This window comes from Pristiophorus japonicus, chromosome 21 (assembly GCF_044704955.1).
Source record: "Pristiophorus japonicus isolate sPriJap1 chromosome 21, sPriJap1.hap1, whole genome shotgun sequence".
NCBI lineage: Eukaryota > Metazoa > Chordata > Chondrichthyes > Pristiophoridae > Pristiophorus > Pristiophorus japonicus.
In genome coordinates this window covers 9,193,245-9,212,420 of record NC_091997.1, presented here as the reverse complement: position 1 = coordinate 9,212,420, position 19,176 = coordinate 9,193,245, and the positions used below count along the sequence as shown (strand labels likewise).

General features: G+C 45.6%; 1 protein-coding gene across 3 annotated transcripts in view; it reads left to right on the top strand.

Annotated features, from left to right (window-relative positions):
• LOC139233819 (breast cancer type 1 susceptibility protein homolog) overlaps positions 1-19,176 on the top strand; it is a 105,655-nt gene that overhangs the window by 43,324 nt on the left and 43,155 nt on the right. For all 3 annotated transcript variants that reach the window (XM_070864370.1, XM_070864369.1, XM_070864368.1), the window contains 2 exons: positions 1,442-5,116; positions 14,914-14,999. In XM_070864370.1, the coding sequence (XP_070720471.1) occupies positions 1,442-5,116; positions 14,914-14,999 (3,761 nt within the window). The remainder of the gene's footprint in view (positions 1-1,441; positions 5,117-14,913; positions 15,000-19,176) is intronic.

Genomic DNA, 19,176 nt, shown 5'->3' with positions numbered 1-19,176 from the left:
CCCCGGACTGCTGAGCCTTTTATAGGCCGCTGCCTCTCTCGACTCCCGCCTCTCTCGACGCTCCCCGGACTGCTGAGCCTTTTATAGGCCGCTGCCTCTCTCGACTCCCGCCTCTCTCGACGCTCCCCGGACTGCTGAGCCTTTTATAGGCCGCTGCCTCTCTCGACTCCCGCCTCTCTCGACGCTCCCCGGACTGCTGAGCCTTTTATCGGCCGCTGTCTCTCTCGACTCCCGCCTCTCTCGACGCTCCCCGGACTGCTGAGCCTTTTATAGGCCGCTGTCTCTCTCGACTCCCGCCTCTCTCGACGCTCCCCGGACTGCTGAGCCTTTTATAGGCCGCTGTCTCTCTCGACTCCCGCCTCTCTCCTGGGGTATTGTCTCCAATTCTGAGCACCGCACTTTAGGAAGGATGTGAAGGCCTTCGAGAGGGTGCAGAAAAGATTTACGAGAATGGTTCCAGGAATGAGGAACTTCAGTTACGTGGATAGACTAGAGAAGCTGGGATTGTTCTCCATGGAGCTGAGAAAGTTGAGAGGAGATTTGATGGAGGTGTTCAAAATCATGATGGGTCTCGTCAGCATAGATAAAGAAACTGTTCCCATTGGCAGAAGGGTCACGAACCAAAGGACACAGACTGAAGGTGATTGGCAGGAGAACCAAAGGCAACACGAGGAAAAACTTTTTTATGCAGCGAGTGGTTAGGATCTGGAATGCACTGGCTGAAAGGGTAGTGGAGGCAGACTCAATCATGACTTTCAAAAGGGAATTGGATAAGTACCTGAAGGAGAGAAATTTGCAGGGCTACAGGGAAAGGGTGGGGGAGTTGGACTAGCTGAAGTGCTCTTGCAGAGAGCTGGCACGGGCTCGATGGGCCGAATGGCCAACTTCTGTGCTGTAATCGTTCTATGATCATTTTCATTTCAGAAAATAATCCCTCTGACGTGAAGCTAAGTATTTCTAACTTTTAAAAAAAACATTGCTATTAATCCATATGAATACCTGATCAAATAGTAATGGATTTAAGTGTTCCAGGTTCTGACTTTAATAAGAGAATTTATATGTGTGGACTCAAAAAGTCAGATTAAAGGACTCTGCAGTTGATAAGTATAAAGAAATTATAGTTGCATACATGTCAGTCAGTACTAATCCTCAGTGTGTGGGATCATATGAAAAAAATTATCTTTTTGTTCCACTGCTGTCTGTCACTGAATTAAGATAAGGTTCACCAAGATGTGAATTACCAGATTACTTGGAAGATTTTATTCTTGGGTGGTGGATAGAGGTAAAGTTGCTGTCCAAGGTTTTGAATTTGAATTCACCTTTAAAGTTTAATAAGAATATCTATACACAAGAAAAGTAAGAGATGAAAAAAGACCAATTTGCCAATCAAAACTAATGTTATACCCAAGTGATTATGTCTGAAAATGTGTTTTATTTGTAGATGATAATGAAGTGTCAGAGGATACTGCAAACACAGATGCTGGTGATTATTCCTGTGCAACTGAATCTGAGGCAGAACAAAAACTAATGACTGCGAACAAATCTGAAAGAAGCTTCTGTAGCCCAGAGGCACCTGGCAAGATGCTTAGATCTCCAGTTGATAACTCAAATGCGAGCTCCTTGCAAGTTGCTGAAGGAAGGGTGAACAGGCAAAATTGCATTGATGGAGACATGCATTTCATCGCTAGTGCAATGCCTTTTTCAGAAAAAAATACCTTGAAAAAAGATATCGATGTATTGGGTGACCACGAAGAGCTTGACCAGAAAGATTCTACTTTGTTAGTAAAAGATGAAACCGATTTTCAGAGAAGTGGAAATCAGCCTAATCCTCCATCACTTCTAAAAGTGTCCAAGCGAAAAAGCCAGAGAATTGTCAAGAAAGTCAGTGAATGGTTATCTAAAATTAATGTTGATGAGGTGGCAATTCTTGGTGTTGAATTTAATCCGTATGACCAGAACACCGAGTCAGATTCTTTAGCAGAAAGAGAGAGCCATGCCTCTTGTGAGGAAGCTTCTAATTCAGATGATACCGCAACAGTTGACTTCTCATCACCTTTAAAAGACAAAAATGTGACACATGCAACTGATATTAAAAACAAAATCTTTGCAAAAACCTATAAGAGAGACAAGAGAAAAAGTGCTCCAGTAAACTGGTCTTTTTATTCTGACAGTAAAAGTGATGCCTTTACTTCCCACACGGAAGATGTCTTTGATATCAGTTGCAATAAAACTCAAAAAGGAAAAACAAGAAGCAATGGACTCAATCCTGAAGACTTTATAAAGAAGACTGCTAATGATGAAGATAACCATGACAATGGACATGACCAAATAGCCCAGAAGGAGTATGTTCCTGTATCCAAGAACATTGAAACCGAGACAAATAAAGAAATAATAGATGAGTCGTCTGATAGTAAACAAAATGGCGAACCAGATGTTGCCACTTTGTCTAAAGTAGCTGTTTGTAATGACATGGTGGAAGACCTGAAGCAAAATGCACAGCAGCGTGACTTAGAGTTATGCAAGACTGATGCTGAAAGCAAAACAAAATTGAGCAAAGCTTTGGGGAAAAAAGGGAAAAAATCATCTGTAAAACAGACCAAAAAAAGAACTAAACCTTTGCAGCTGGTCAATCAGCTTGCAAGAGCTGATGGAAGTACTAGAAACAACCTAGCTGATATGTATGAGAACAAGATTGATAGTTTCCCAAGTAGTGAAGAACCAGGGAAGATGGAACTAGAAATGAAGGCTACCAGAAGAAGCAGCAGATTGAAGCTTCTGGATGAAGAGTTGATCATGCAAGACAAAAACCTCGGCAAGAAATCTAAACTGACCAGCTTGCATTCACATCTCAAGCCTGGTGCAGGCATTGCACCCTTAGCAGAGCCGAGTGAGGAAAATACTGATGCCGGCATGGTATGCGTAGAAACGGAGAGTCTACCAATGCAGGATATTATAGTTCAAATCTGTAATGAGCAGTTACCTGATGTTAACTATTCAAATCATGATGCAGATTTTCGGGAATCTCTTGGGGACTGTGTGGTAGAGGAGCTTGAAGACAGTGTTGCACCAAGATTATCAGAGGATGTGCAGAAACAATTAAGGGACTGTGGTAAAATAGCAGAAACCGATAATGCTAGAGTGCCATCTGAGTGCCCTGATCGTTCATCCTTCATAGTAGCTTCTGGCACACAGTCAGAGGATTCAGGCTCTCTGACCAGCTTGTTACTACTTGCACCTCAGCCTGTTCCTGGGGAAAAACATAGTTACCTGCAAGTGCATTCCAGTTGTATAGAAAAAGGTGAGGTGAACCCAAATGGTACAACATGTTTGTCTGAGAGTCATTCCAAAGTAGGAACTGTAAAAACTAAAGAGAACAGCAGTGAGGAAACCTCTATAGCACAACAGACAAAATCGAAGGAGGTGACTGAAGACAGTGAAGTGGACACTGAGCAGCTTCTAAAGTCATTCAAAATATCAAAACGAAGATCATTTGTTCTTTTGCCAGCCACAGTGCATCAGTCTGTAGAAGATGGATGTCCAACAGCTCCAGCTTCCAAATGTGTTGATGTGTCTGCTAGTAAATCAAAGGCGATCCATCGAGTTGTTGCAGTAAACAGAGAGTATGATGGAAACTTTGCTACATATCAGAAAACTGGGAATGTGAATTTGGATCAAACTGGTTCTCCAATCAAAGAAGCTACAGTTGCCAATGACATCAAAAGTAAACAATGCAGTTCTGAGTTAGATAATGTACTGCAGCTATTGAACAAGGCAGATCGAGATTCTGTTGAAATTGTGCCTCCAACAGCCCTTGGATCACCTCTTCCTCCTGTGTTTCCACAGCGTATCCAGCAGGTGGTGCCTCTATCAAGTAACAGGACAAAGGGAAAAAGGAACACTAGGTTGCTCAGAAGTAAAGGATCAAATGGTAGTAGTTCAGTGATTACTACAGAGAAAGACATATTTGATTCTGACAGATCAAGCCAAACCTCAGCTAGTGAGCACTTAAATCGCAACATAAACAACAATTCTTGGTTTAAAAAAAACACACATGCAGAAGAAGATAGAGCCTTAAAAGTACCTATTAGCCAAGAGGTTCAACAAGATGTTTTCGGTGCAGGACTTGAATCCAATGCCTATCCAGAGTCTGAATTGTTGTTTTCAACTAGAAGTCCGCTTGGACAGAAAGCAACTGAAAAAGATAGTTATCAAGAAAAGAAATCTGATAAATTGCTGAGAGAGAGAAAGTTTTATAAAAATAGTGAATTACCTCAAAACGTTCCAACAGTTGTGGAAAGCAGTACAGAAAGTGAATTGGATAAAGTAACTGATGCAGCAAGATACCACTCTCCGCCTAATGCACAAGAAAGCATTACTGTAGGAAATACAACTAGCGAGAACAAATGTCCACTCAGTTTACAGATGTCTGCCATAACTCCTGACTGGCTGCTGGGCAGTGCTGAGAAAAGCGCAAATAACAGCGATACAAAAATCATGGGGGATGAGCTGGATGAAGTGCAGAGTAAATATAAAACGAGAGGGGGTGAAGAGCAATTGAAACAACGTAAAGTAGAATTGAAGACGAGGAGCTTACAAAGCTCTTTGACACGAGGTCTGGTGCGAGGCCAGAGGAAACGACCAGTGGTGAAACTGTCGACTTCAGAATCTGAAACCAGTGATGAAGAGCTACCTTGTTTTCAGATATTTGGATTCAACAGATCGGGCTCAAATGCTCCATCTGAGTCGCAAAGCCCCTTAAGTACAGCTTGTCCGTCTTTAAAAGGCTCACTGGTACAAATCTTTTCATTGCCAAACAGCAACACAGAAGTTAAAAAGACTTTTTGCAATGAAGTAAATAAATTGGAAGAGAATGTAGGTGAAGGCTCTCCAGAAAATGGATGCTTTTCCCCAAGCCAAGAATCGGATGAATCTCCTGACTTGTTTTCTTTTCATTCTAATTGTTCCTCCCCTGATGCCAGTCCCCAACCAAAACTGAACATTAAGACTCATTGCAAACAAACAAATGCTTTAAGTGTAACTAAATCAGAGTGTCCGGATGAGAAAAATGGTGGCAACATTGAAGAAACCTGGGAAGGCACACCAACTCAGCATTTAGGTATGGTGTTATAATGGTAATTTGGGGAAACTTTCATGCTTGAAATGTGACATAATCTGCAGGCAAACTTCAATTTAATGTTTCCTTATGGGCAGCAAAAGTGAGGTTACCAGCTCACTGGGCAATTTGGACACTTCTAGGCAGAGACTTCAGGTGACCAGATGGTGATGCTGATTTTCAAAAAAATCTAAATGTCCAGCTTTGAAACATCATCTCCAAACAACAGTTTGTTTGTTTTTTTTCTCCTGAGTACTAATTCAAGAAAAATTGTAGACATGCATGTTTTAAAAACTGTGATTAAGCAATTAAGGTGACTAGAAATCTCCTATTCCAAATCTGGTCCTACTAGATACTGCATGCGGCATAGCTTTATATATATTTTTTTTAAAGCTGTAATATTAACAACTTCACTTTTCATGTTGATGCTGTCTCCTGATTGGCAAGCAATAAGAATGTAAATGTGATGGAAGGTGCATCTGATCATATTCAAGATGTGTTGCAGATTCACTCGTGGTTTGGGTTTCTGCCACTTTTATGGCTTATTTGCCACTAATAGTAAAAAAATGCATGAAATTTAGTGTTCAGGGACTTTCATCAGATAATGAAAGTGCAGTTGGAGAAAAGGGAGAAACATTCCGGATTTGCCAGTATCTGCTGCTCTCTCTTCTGTTAGATTTGGTATAAGGAAAGCCTGGGAGTAATCCATCAGAATGGTTAGCAGCCTGACTAGCAGAATTGTGGAAGAAAAAGATCCATGGGTCTGTGTTTACTGAAGATTTTCCTGGAGTAGATTGTCCAATAACAGTTAAAAGGAATGGTAGTTCTGGAGGTGGACAAAGAAACCAACATAATAAATTAGGAAGGTGTGAAGAGAATCAAAGATAAGTTTGGGGATCTGGTGTGTGTTTGCGGGGGGGGGGGGGGCAGTGCGCTGGGAGAGATGGTTGGTACAAACACAATGAATATGGATCAGTGATTGATGGAAATAAAGAAAATTATATTCATATGGTGGGGGTGGGGGGCGGGGGGGGGAGAAGTATTAAAAGAAATGGACAACTTGGGGAATAGCAAAAATGCCTTTTACTATTTTTATCACAGCCCATCTGCTTCAAGATTCTCTCCAGTCAAAAGGGTTGAAAAATACACCAAATAAAACCCACATTTTCTGGGGGAGAATGCACTCTGAGCAACTCCCCTTCAATTGGAACATAAATATAGTGGGGCGCTAGATGTCTCTTTCATGGGATCTGAGCTGAAACTCTGAGAACTGCTGCTTTAAATCTTTAGTGCAGGAAGAGATTATGGGGCCAAAATTCGTCTGGTTACCGCCAGCTGATAGCGCCCCGGATAGGCGTTATCATGCCGGCAATGGCTTAGCGCCCATGTTCGGCGATGTCACCGCCTGCTGCAAACTTCGGTTGAGTTTTTGCAGCGGTGTAAAGAACTACTGCCCTGCCCTTTATCACCAGGGAAATCATGACGACTGTACGCGTGCAACGTCTCGCTAGCGCCGCTGATGTGAACTTCGGGTTTTGCGCCTCACTTACTGGCTGGTGGTGAACTTGCCACAGAAAGCTAGCATTCACAACTCATGGTTGCGATGCCGGGGCGGTATATAAAGGGAGTAGCAACCTGGGCGCAGAGATCGCAGTGAGTGCTACATATTCTCCTAGCAGAGTGCGTAGGTGTTGGCGTGCTGCGGCTGCTGAGTACCTACCCTGACGACAACCATTTCGGCTCCATTGACAAGTACCATCTTGCTCTTGCCTTCGGCTGGAACAGTTAAACTCTTTGGACTCCCTAATGACGCCTAACATCAGACTACGGAACTTGTGTCCAGCTGCAATGTACACATTAACAGTGTGCAGAATAGAGCGCACAAAAACTGCATTCACCGTGGAACCAAATATATGGATTTTATTTTTTAAGACTTTGTAGAAATGGAATGTTATTTTAATCGTGCTGGCACACCACATTGTGCTGCGGCGACTCCTTCGAAGACGGCAACTACACCGCCGCAATGTGGCCAATATGGTCCACACCTGAGGAGAGGCCGCAGATGTCTGTCCAGGAAGCCTTGCGCATTCTCCGTACCTTGATAAGTCCGAGGTGCAGTGCATAAGAAGGTTGCGGTTCCGCAAGGATGTGGTCATGGAGCTCTGCCACCTCCTGCACACACCTCTAAGCTCAAAGCGGCATCAGGACCTCTCTGTCCGTGCTAGTGAAAGTGGCAGTAGCGCTCAACTTCTAAGCTACCGGGTCCTTCCAGGCACCTGTCGGTAATTATGTGCAACATTTCGCAGTTTGCTGCATTCGCCAGGTGACTGACCGCTCCCTACAGCTGCGAATGGACTACATTAAGTTCAGAATGTCCAGGGAGAACCGGGATGAGCGCTCCCGTGGCTTCGCCAGGATAGCGGGCTTCTCCATGGTTCAGGGAGCCATTGACTGCGCATGTGGCATTGCGGGCCTCACCCAACAATGGAGAGGTGTTTCACAATCACAAGGGCTACCACTCCCTCAACATCCAGTTGGTGTGCGACCACAGGCAGATGATCCTCGCTGTGAACACCCGCTATCCTGGCAGCGGCCACAATTCCTTCATCCTGTGGGAGAGCAGTGTGCCACAATGTTCCAACCACCACATGAAGGGCGCGGCTGACTGCTTGGCGACAAAGGATATGGTCTAGCCACCTGGCTGCTGACCCCTCCACAAACCCACCACCCCTGCTGAGCACTGCTACAACCACAGCTATGTTGCAGCCAGGACCATAATAGACCAAACGATCGGGGTTCTAAAGCAGCTTTTCTGCTGCAATGGCCACTCTGAAGCGATGTTTCAGTACTCCCCTGAGTGTCCACGTTCACTGTTGAGTGCTGCATGCTGCACAACTTGGCCATCATGAAGGGCCAACCGTTTCCATCAGGGAAGGCTGCTGCACTTCAGGAAGACAAAGACAAGGAGCATTAGCCACCGAGGAGGCAACCTGAGGCTGTTGCCGCTGCAAGGGACTGACCACTTATCAGAGACTCGTCACGCAGCGATTCCCGTAAATGATGACCCAGTGGCCAGCCTATTCACTTGGCAATGTGCGGAAGACATTGCGCCCCACCCTCCAAGCTTCCGTGTATATAAAACGTCACAATAATGTAAAGTCGCAAATTCAACTTTATTAACCGCAACAAAAGTGTGGTGTAAATGAGCATAACACCAACCCATCAGCAACAGCAAATGCAACAACACCCCTGCAAACATAATCACCCAGAGGCAAGTGCAACTATATACATGCCTTAATATTCAAATAAGGTCACCAGATATGACCGTGGCCGTGATACTATCAGTCCTTAGTGGGACTTCCGCATGGATTTCCCATCCCTTCCTTTTTTCACCCCTCCCAAGCCTACTGCTCCTCCTTAATGGGATCTCAGTGCCTGCAGCAAGGCTGGTTCAAAGTTGCTCTGTCAGTGCCGCAGAGACTACTGATGGCCTAGCAGGATATCCCTGACCAGCTCGAGCCCTGGCAGGCCCAGCTGCAGACTGCACTACCTCGGAACTGGCGGCAGCAGTCTCAACTGGATGGGTTGCAGACAGCAGCAGGTGCAAAGGCAGAAGTGGCTGTGGTGGGAACCAGAATGATGTCCTCCTGAGAGAAGACATCACGTTCCATCTCGACCGACACGCTGTCATTCCCCCAGGGCAGAGTGTCAGCATCCGGAGCAAACAGATGGAGCATAGATTGCTGGCCTGCTTTGCCACTGTTAGCTTCCCGTTGGACTGATTGTTGCCATTGTGCCTGGGTCCCAGTCAGTGCATGCGTGGCATCAATTTGACTCTGCATCAGAGCAGAGCGAGTCTGCATCAGAACAGACAGCGCATTGATGACGACTTGGCAGAATGTAGGCCGTGTGGTTTCAACCTGGTGTTCATTGGCTACTGCCACGTCAGCCATGGCACGCGCCATCATGTATGGGACCTCATGGTCACTTGTGGCTTCCAACATCTGTTGGTATCTACTAAGGATGGACTCAGTGGGGCGCTGAGACACACATGTGGTTGAGGCGTTCTCCTCCATCCTTTTTTGAGGATGTAACGAGTAGAGTGGGTAAGGGAGAACTAGTGGATGTGGTGTATTTGGACTTTCAAAAAGCTTTTGACAAAGTCCCACACACGAGATTAGTGTGCAAAATTAAAGCATATGGTATTGGGGGTAATGTATTGACGTGGAGAGGGAACTGGTTGGCAGATAGGGTGCAAAGAGCAGGAATCAACGGGTCTTTTTCAGAATGGCAGGCAGTGACTAGTGGGTTACCACAAGGTTCAGTGCTGGGACCCCAGCTATTTACAATATACATTAATGATTTGACGAAGAAATTGAATGTAATATCTCCAAGTTTGCAGATGACACTAAGCTGGGTGGCAGTGTGAGCTATGAGGAGGATGCTAAGAGGCCGCAGGATGACTTGGACAGATTAGGTGAGTGGGCAAATGCATGGCAGGTGCAGTATAATGTAGATAAATATGAGGTTATCCACTTTGGTGCCAAAAACAGGGAGGCAGAATATTATCTGTTGACAGATTAGGAAAAGGGGAGGTGCAACAAGACCTGGGTGTCATGGTACATCAGTCATTGAAAGTTGGCATGCAGGTACAGCAGGCGGTGAACAAGGCAAATGGCATGTTGGCCTTCATAGCGAGAGGATTTGAGTATAGGAGCAGGGAGGTCTTACTGCAGTTGTACAGGGCCTTGGTGAGGCCACACCTTGAATATTGTGTTCAGTTTTGGTCTCCTAATCTGAGGAAGGACATTCTTGCTATTGAGGGAGTGCAGCGAAGGTTCACCAGACTGATTCCCGGGATGGCAGGACTGACATATGAAGAAAGACTGGATCGACTAGGCTTATATTCACTGGAATTTAGCAGAATGAGAGGGGATCTCATAGAAACATATAAAATTCTGACGGGATTGGACAGGTTAGATGCAAGAAGACTGTTCCCGATGTTGGGGAAGTCCAGAACTAGGGGTCACAGTCTAAGGATAAGGAGTAAGCCATTGAGGACCATGATGAGGAGAAACTTCTTCACTAAGAGAATTGTGAATCTGTGGAATTCTCTACCACAGCAAGTTGTTGATGCCAATTCGTTAGATATATTCAAAAGGGAGTTAGATGTGGCCCTTACGGCTAAAGGGATCAAGGGGTATGTAGAGAAAGCAGGAATGGGGTACCACATAAGAACATAAGAATTAGGAACAGGAGTAGGCCATCTAGCCCCTCGAGCCTGCTCCGCCATTCAACAAGATCATGGCTGATCTGGCTGTGGACTCAGCTCCACTTACCTGCCCGCTCCCGATAACCCTTAATTCCCTTATTAGTTAAAAATCTATCTATCTGTGATTTGAATACATTCAATGAGCTAGCCTCAACTGCTTCCTTGGGCAGAGAATTCCACAGATTCACAACCCTCTGGGAGAAGAAATTCCTTCTCAACTCGGTTTTAAATTGGCTCCCCTATATTTTGAGGCTGTGTCCCCTAGTTCTAGTCTCCCCGACCAGTGGAAACAACCTCTCTGCCTCTATCTTGTTTTAAATGTTTCTATAAGATCACCCCTCATCCTTCTGAACTCCAACGAGTAAAGACCCAGTCTACTTAATCTATCATCATAAGGTAACCCCCTCATCTCTGGAATCAGCCTAGTGAATCGTCTCTGTACCCCCTCCAAGGCTAGTATATCCTTCCTTAAGTAAGGTGACCAAAACTGCACGCAGTACTCCAGGTGCGGCCTCACCAATACCCTGTACAGTTGCAGCAGGACCTCCCTATTTGTACTCCGTCTCTTTCGCAATGAAGGCCAACATTCCATTCGCCTTCCTGATTACCCACTGCACCTGCAAACTAACTTTTTGGGATTCATGCACAAGGAACTGCTCCTGGGCACGGCCAAGGGTGCCATCAGCCGGTCCAGGCAGCGGGCGGTCGAGGGGGTCGTTCAACCTGACTGCCTGCCTCTCTTCCGCTCTTACATCCGGTCCAGGGTGTCCTTGGAGATGGAGCACGCGGTGTCCACCGGTACGCTCGCGGCCTTCCGCGAGAGGTGGGCACCGGAGGGACTGGAGTGCATCATCACGCCCGGCAACCAAATTTTAATTTGATTTTACGTTTTAAAGTTTAATTTGTTTTAATTGCCGGTGCTTTTAGTGTCCCCCTTCCCTTTTATAGGGGACACTGGGGAAAATTGTGATTTTAGTGCCCAAAAAAAAACCAAAAAAAAAAAAAAAAAGGGGGGGAAAAAAGGGCCTTGAAAATGTCTGGAGTGTCACCCAGGTCGGGTGGCACCGTTTATTGTTTTTATGTTTTCACAGGTGAACTCAAAAGAATTTCATGCACAAGGAACTGCTCCTGGGCACGGCCAAGGGTGCCATCAGCCGGTCCAGGCAGCGGGCGGTCGAGGGGGTCGTTCAACCTGACTGCCTGCCTCTCTTCCGCTCTTGCATCCGGTCCAGGGTGTCCTTGGAGATGGAGCACGCGGTATCCACCGGTACGCTCGTGGCCTTCCGCGAGAGGTGGGCACCGGAGGGACTAGAGTGCATCATCACGCCCGGCAACCAAATTTTAATTTGATTTTACGTTTTAAAGTTTAATTTGTTTTAATTGCCGGTGCTTTTAGTGTCCCCCTCCCCTTTTATAGGGGGCACTTGGGGAAAAAATATGTTTTTGTGCCCAAAAAAACCCCCCAAAAAATACCACAAAAATAAAAGGGCCTGTAAATGTTTGGTGTTTCCCCTAGATCGGGGGGGCACGGTTTAATGTTTTTTGTTTACTCCCAAAAAGAGTTTCATGCACAAGGACCCCCAGGTCCCTCTGCATCGCAGCATGTTGTAATTTCTCCCCATTCAAATAATATTCCCTTTTACTGTTTTTTTTTCCCCCAAGGTGGATGACCTCACTTTCCGACATTGTATTCCATCTGCCAAACCTTAGCCCATTCGCTTAACCTATCTAAATCTCTTTGCAGCCTCTCTGTGTCCTCTACACAACCCGCTTTCCCACTAATCTTTGTGTCATCTGCAAATTTTGTTACACTACACTCTGTCCCCTCTTCCAGGTCATTTATGTATATTGTAAACAGTTGTGGTCCTAGCACCGATCCCTGTGGCACACCACTAACCACCGATTTCCAACCCGAAAAGGACCCATTTATCCCGACTCTCTGCTTTCTGTTCGCCAGCCAATTCTCTATCCATGCTAATACATTTCCTCTGACTCCGCGTACCTAAATCTTCTGCAGTAATCTTTTGTGTGGCACCTTATCGAATGCCTTTTTGAAATCTAAATACACCACATCCATCGGTACACCTCTATCCACCATGCTCGTTATATCCTCAAAGAATTCCAGTAAATTAGTTAAACATGATTTCCCCTTCATGAATCCATGTTGCATCTGCTTGATTGCACTATTCCTATCTAGATGTCCCGCTATTTCTTCCTTAATGATAGCTTCAAGCATTTTCCCCGCTACAGATGTTAAACTAACCGGCCTATAGTTACCTGCCTTTTGTCTGCCCCCTTTTTTAAACAGAGGCATTACATTAGCTGCTTTCCAATCCGCTGGTACCTCCCCAGAGTCCAGAGAATTTTAGTAGATTATAACGAATGCATCTGCTATAACTTCCGCCGTCTCTTTTAATACCCTGGGATGCATTTCATCGGGACCAGGGGACTTGTCTACCTTGAGTCCCATTAGCCTGTCCAGCACTACCCCCCCTAGTGATGGTGATTATCTCAAGGACCTCCCTTCCCACATTCCCGTGACCAGCAATTTTTGGCATGGTTTTTGTGTCTTCCACTGTGAAGACCGAAGCAAAATAATTGTTTAAGGTCTCCGCCATTTCCACATTTCCCATTTATTAAATCCCCCTTCTCATCTTCTAAGGGACCAATATTTACTGAAGTTGCATGATCAGCCATGATCATATTGAATGGTGGTGCAGGCTCGAAGGGGTGAATGGCCTACTCCTGCACCTATTTTCTATGTTTCTCACAGCGAGTGCATTGAGGTTTGTGGGCACCCTTGCCAATGAACCCAACAGATAGCTGTGCTTCCATAATGATTGTCTTGCAACAACCTCCAGCTCCAGGTGCTCATCAGACTGCCGCTGAGCATCATTCAGGCATGCACTCTCCCTCCAGGGAGCTGGCCCCCGAGTTTCCCTTACCCCCTGGCGTTACTGCAGGCCACTGGGTCCCAGAGCATCACCTACCTCCAACTCCCTGACCATCCACGGAGGTGATGTCCCTGCTCGCTGAGGCCATTGGCTCCTCAGTGACTGGGGGAGAGGTATCCTCCGCCTTCTCGCCTCCACCCTCGCAGCACTGGACGCTTCACGGACGGACTCCTGGGCCTCTGGTTCATTATCTGAAAGCACAAAGCCAGAGAAGAGTGGTCACCTGCAGGGGAGGGGGCCAGGAATGGAAAAGGCGTTTCTGAAATGCCAGTTTCATGGAAAGTGGGGCAGGATTGTGGTGTTGGGGGCTAAGTGGTCTGATAGAAGATGCAACGGTCCTCAACATACCGTCACTGTCCCCAGGGGGCTCGGCCTCACCCACCGCACCCATGAGGGTGGACACTAGTTCCTCCACCTCACTGAGGGCCTGGAGGTCAGGGTCTCTGCCTCCAGTCCGCATTTGCTCCTGGTGGTTGTGCGCTAGCTTGGCCTGCAAGAAGAAACAGAACGTCCTGAGTTCAGTGTGCTTCTATCCATCTGTCCAAAGTGCCTTGCATAGCTGACTAGACGTTACTGTATGGGAGTCTTCAGATGTTGTTGTCACTCAGAATAGCTGCACGCACTTGGGTGTGGCAATGCTGGGATTTGGGGGCCAGCACCTAAGAGTTACGGTGACGTTACCATCTTCCACACGCACCTGAAGACTGAGGAGGTAACAAGACCCAGGGATGGGTCTCAACAATGGAGCAGGAAGACTAAATATGCATGCAGGTTCAGGGTGTGGCTAAGGATGCAAACCCGAACTTTGCATCTGTGCTCCCCCAATAATGAGCATGGGGCCCTACACCTACTGATTTGAGGGGAGACTGCACACTATACATTGTGCTCCGAGCGTGGCATGCTAAGGTTAATGTAAAAGATACTCATCCTGACTAACTGCGTCAGGTCGTTGAAATTTTTCCTGCCTTGCGCGGCTGTCCTTGGCACCGTGTTCCTTGCAGAATCTCTCTGTCATCATCTTCCATAATTGGCGCAACGTCTGGCTTGGCCTCCTGCCAGTATGTGACCGCAGCAATTCCTGTCGCCTCTCCACTGAGTCGGAGTGCCTCCATGACGGTGTCGGAGAACCGGTGCGAACGCTGACGACCTCTCGTCTTTGCCACGTTCACCCTCTTGGTAAGAGTGCGCAGGCAGCGATAAGCATGAGGCGTTGCCGCATCATATCACTGCCTCAATCGAATCCAGATGATGCCAGTATGCCTGTTGCACAGTTCCAAATGCAGAATATCGCTCTGATCTTACCGCCATTTGGCACCTCGAGTCACATGTAGCGCCTGATTTATGGCTCCAATCCCCTCTTTAGGCAGTAAAACTGAATTTCGCAGTAGGCGGCGATATTTACCGGCTGGCGGTAAAATTACCGAGCAGGTGGTCTTAAATCGGGTGATGCCGAATTTCCACCCCTATGTAGATTATTGTATTCATTTTTCACATCTAAGGATTTAGATGCAGCTATCTAAGAGTCAGCATGTAAGAGTAAGTTATAATAGTTTTCCAACTGTGTTTCTCTGCAGAAGGTGGTAAAATACCTGGCTATGACAGTGAAGCCAGCCATACAGGGGACTCCTTCTCTCCAGAGAGAGAGATTCTAACCACTCAGGTAAGACTTAATGATTTTTTGTGACAAAAATCAAAATTGCATTTGTAATTTAATGAAAAAATTGCCACTTAATCACAATTTACTTGCTTCAAGGTACTCATTTTATTATTTTTAATTATATTTAGCTTTTTAAATTTGTCAATTTATGAAGTGGTTGTATAATATAATATGGGGTGAGTGTTTTAATTTCAAATTGCTGGTGGCTTAATTTATAGCTCAAATAACTCTACTGCAAAGTTAACCAATTCTTTTGTCAGACTTCAAGGAGTAGACAAAAGTTTACTGAATGCTTGCAAAATTTTTGACTGTTTATAAATGCTGAACTGAAAAGACTGCAATGCCTAATGACTCTAAACAGTAGTGATTCTATTTATTTTTCAAAATCACTAATGGCTAAAAGATGTTGAGAAAAGAAATGACCACTATGGTATTGGGGGTAATGTACTGACGTGGATAGAGAACTGGTTGGCAGACAAAAAGCAGAGAGTCGGGCTAAATGGGTCCTTTTCAGAATGGCAGGCAGTGACTAGTGGAGTGCCGCAGGGCTCAGTGCTGGGACCCCAGTTATTTACAATATACATTAATGATTTGGATGAGGGAATTGAGTGTAATATCTCCAAGTTTGCAGATGATATTAAGCTGGGAGGCGGTGCGAGCTGTGAGGAGGACGCTAAAGGGCTGCAGGGTGACTTGGACAACGTGAACCATTTTCCATACCTTGGGAGCCTACTATCAGCAAGGGGAGACATCGATGACTCGGTCCAACCCTGCCTCCAGTGTGCCAGCGCAACTTTCGGTCGCCTGAGGAAGAGTGTTTGTGGACCAGGACCTCAAATCGGGCACCAAGCTTATGGTCGACACGACAATAGCGATACCCGCCCTCCCATATGGTTGAGCCGTGAACCATATACAGTAGACACCTCAAAGCACTGGAGAAGTACCACCAACACTGCCTCCGCAAGATGCTGCTGATCCACTGGAAGAATGGATGCACCAACGTCCGTGTTCTCGCTCAGGCCAACATCCCCAGCCTCGAAGCACTGACCACACTCGACCAGCTCTGTTGGGCGAGCCACATCGTCTGCATGCCCGACACAAAACTCCCAAAGCAAGCACTCTACTCTGAACTCCTACGCAGCAAGCGGGCCCCAGGTGGGCAGAGGAAATGTTTCAAGGACACCCTCAAAGCCTCTTTGATAAAGTGCAACATCCCCACCGGCACCTGGGCATCCCTGGCCCAAGACCGCCCTAAGTGGAGGAAGAGCATCCAGGAGGGCATTGAGCACCTCGAGTCTCGTCGCCGAGAGCATGCAGAAATCAAGCGCACAGCGGAAGGAGCGTGCGGCAAACCAGACTCCCACCCACCCTTTCCTTCAACCACTGTCTGTCCCACCTGTGACAGAGACTGTAATTCCCATATTGGACTGTACAGTCACTTGAGAACTCACTTTTAGAGTGGAAGCAAGTCTTCCTCGATTTCGAGGGACTGCCTTTGATGATGATGACTGGAGATTATTGTGGCTGAGCCATGTGCTGACCTGTCCATACATATACACTTCTGTTAAGAATCTGGAGAACACTGGCTGATTTTTCCCTTCAGTAACCCGGGGCACTGGGATTAATTGTAATGTACCTCCCACTGCAGCAGCTAACACAGAACAGATGGGAGGGGAGGGGATGGAGATTGAACTCAGGACGTGTCTGATCTGTACAGATCAGAATTATTGGGTGCAGTTCTCTACTCCTTACACACACTTTCTAGCTTGCGCATCCTTTAGTAATCAAACATCAAAAATTACTTTTCAATTGATCTGAACATTTCACTGTGTTTGGAGAACGTATTCATCGATGTTGTTGTCATTACATATTAGACTCTACCAGAATATGGTGAAGTGCAACATATGTTCTAAGTATTTATATGCCTTTTGTTATATTTTTAATTGTTCTATGGCTATACCTTTGCCTATGTTATAGTCATGTGTATTTTTAAGATTATAATCTCCAGTGCTCCTTATTATACAGGTACCTGTACAAACAAATATAAGTTAGTCACTAATATCCGTCCAATAGGGAATTCAGGAGAACTTCTTCACGCAGCGAATGGTTAGAATGTGGAACTTGCTACCACAAGGAGTAGTGAGGTGAATAGCAAAGATGCACTTGAGGGGAAACTAGATAAACACATGAGGGAGAAAGAAATGGAAGGCAGTGTTGATGGGGTTAGATAAAGAAGGGTGGGTGGAGGCTCATGTGGAGCATAAACACTGGCATGGGCCTGTTGGGCTAAATGGCCTGTTTCTGTGCTGTAAATACTATGTAATACTATGTATACAATGCTGGATTTCCATTCCAGTTGCTCATTAATGACTTGTTTTGGATGTGTGCTTGGCTGATGTCTGCGTTATCACAGAAATATTCCTTGTGGAACACCCCAGAAGACCTGGCAGCTAAAGGCACCATGGTGTAGCATTAAACCATATAGATGAGAGGGTCCAAGGTTGAATCACACTGCATAGATTGTCAGCTAATCTCAATTGGGAGTGGTGGGTAAGATGCTATAATTAGCCTCTTCACCTCGGCTCGAGAGGGATTACTGCTCCAGATCAGTATCCAGTGTTACTGGTAGAAAATGTGCCACGAACTTCAGGTGAGGACAGGATTAGGCTTTCTTGTAATGGCCTCCGCGGTCAAATATTTTGTGACCTGCTGCCTAGGCTCGCATATTAAGAATGACCATTTGGACAAGGTACCAGAGAGCTGTACTGGCCAATACCCACCCAATAGCTGGTGCCTTCAGGAGAGCAGGATGAAAAATAAGTACAAGAGCCAGTGTGCAGTTGAACTATTTTAATACAGTTCCTGAGTTAGATTTTATTGAATTGGATTTGGATCGTGGCCTCCACAATAGTTAAGCTAGTGTAAATCATGGGGTTTTAAACAAGTCCCCAGGTTCGAGTGGGTCCACAAAGGGAACTTGAGTTCTTGAAATTCAGATTTCTGTCTGGACAGCAGCAGATTTGTTGACTTATTAAGCACTTTGTTTCTGTATATATTTAATAGCATTTCTGCAATGCCTGCACTGATTTCCCTCTGGGTAGCTGAAGGCGTAAGTTTTTCATCCATTGCATTCTCAGGGCAGAGCTTCACACGGCGATGCTCACTGAGAATGTGGGTGTCTATTTGCAGGGGATCTTTGGAACTTTGTCTATAATTGCAGTTGGTCCTTCATACACCTACTACTTTGGATACCATTGGTATAAATTTAATATTAAATTAAAATGTTGAAACGTGTTGTCAAAATAATCTCAATTGAATACTACTACTTTATGCAAAAGTCAAGACTAGAGATGACGGGCAATATTTCCCGCATAACAGATCTATGGAATAGACATCCATCAAAAACAGTCATGTGGAGTCCATTATTAAAGAAGCAGTAGCAAGACATTTGGAAAAGCAAAATTCAGTCAGGCAGAGTCAGCATGGATTTATGAAGGGGAAGCCATGTTTGACAAATATGCTAGAATTCTTTGAGGATGTAACAAACAAGGTGGATAAAAAGGGGAACCAGTGGATGTGGTGTATTTGGACTTCCAGAAGGCATTTGACAAGGTGCCACATAAAAGGTTACTGCACAAGATAAAAGTTCACGGGGTTGGGGGTAATATATTAGCATGGCTAGAGGATTGGCTAACTAAGAGAAAACAGAGAGTCGGGATAAATGGTTCATTCTCTGGTTGGCAATCAGTAACTAGTGGGGTGCCACAGGGATCGGTGCTGGGACCCCAACTATTTACAATCTATATTAACGACTTGAAAGAAGGGACCGAGTATAACGTAGTCAAGTTTGCTGATGATACAAAGATGGGAGGAAAAGCAATGTATGAGGAGGACACACAAAATCTGCAAAAGGACATACAGGCTAAGTGAGTGGGCAAAAATTTAGCAGATGGAGTGTAATGTTGGAAAGTGAGGTCATGCACTTTGGCAGAAAAGATCAAAGAGCAAGTTATTATTTAAATAGAGAAAGATTGCAAAGTGCCGCAGTACAGCGGGAACTGGGGTACTTGTGCATGAAACACAGTTAGTATGCAGGTACAGCAAGTGATCAGGAAGGCCAATGGCATTTATTGCAAAGGGGATAGAGTATAAAAGCAGGGAAGTCTTGCTACAGTTGTAC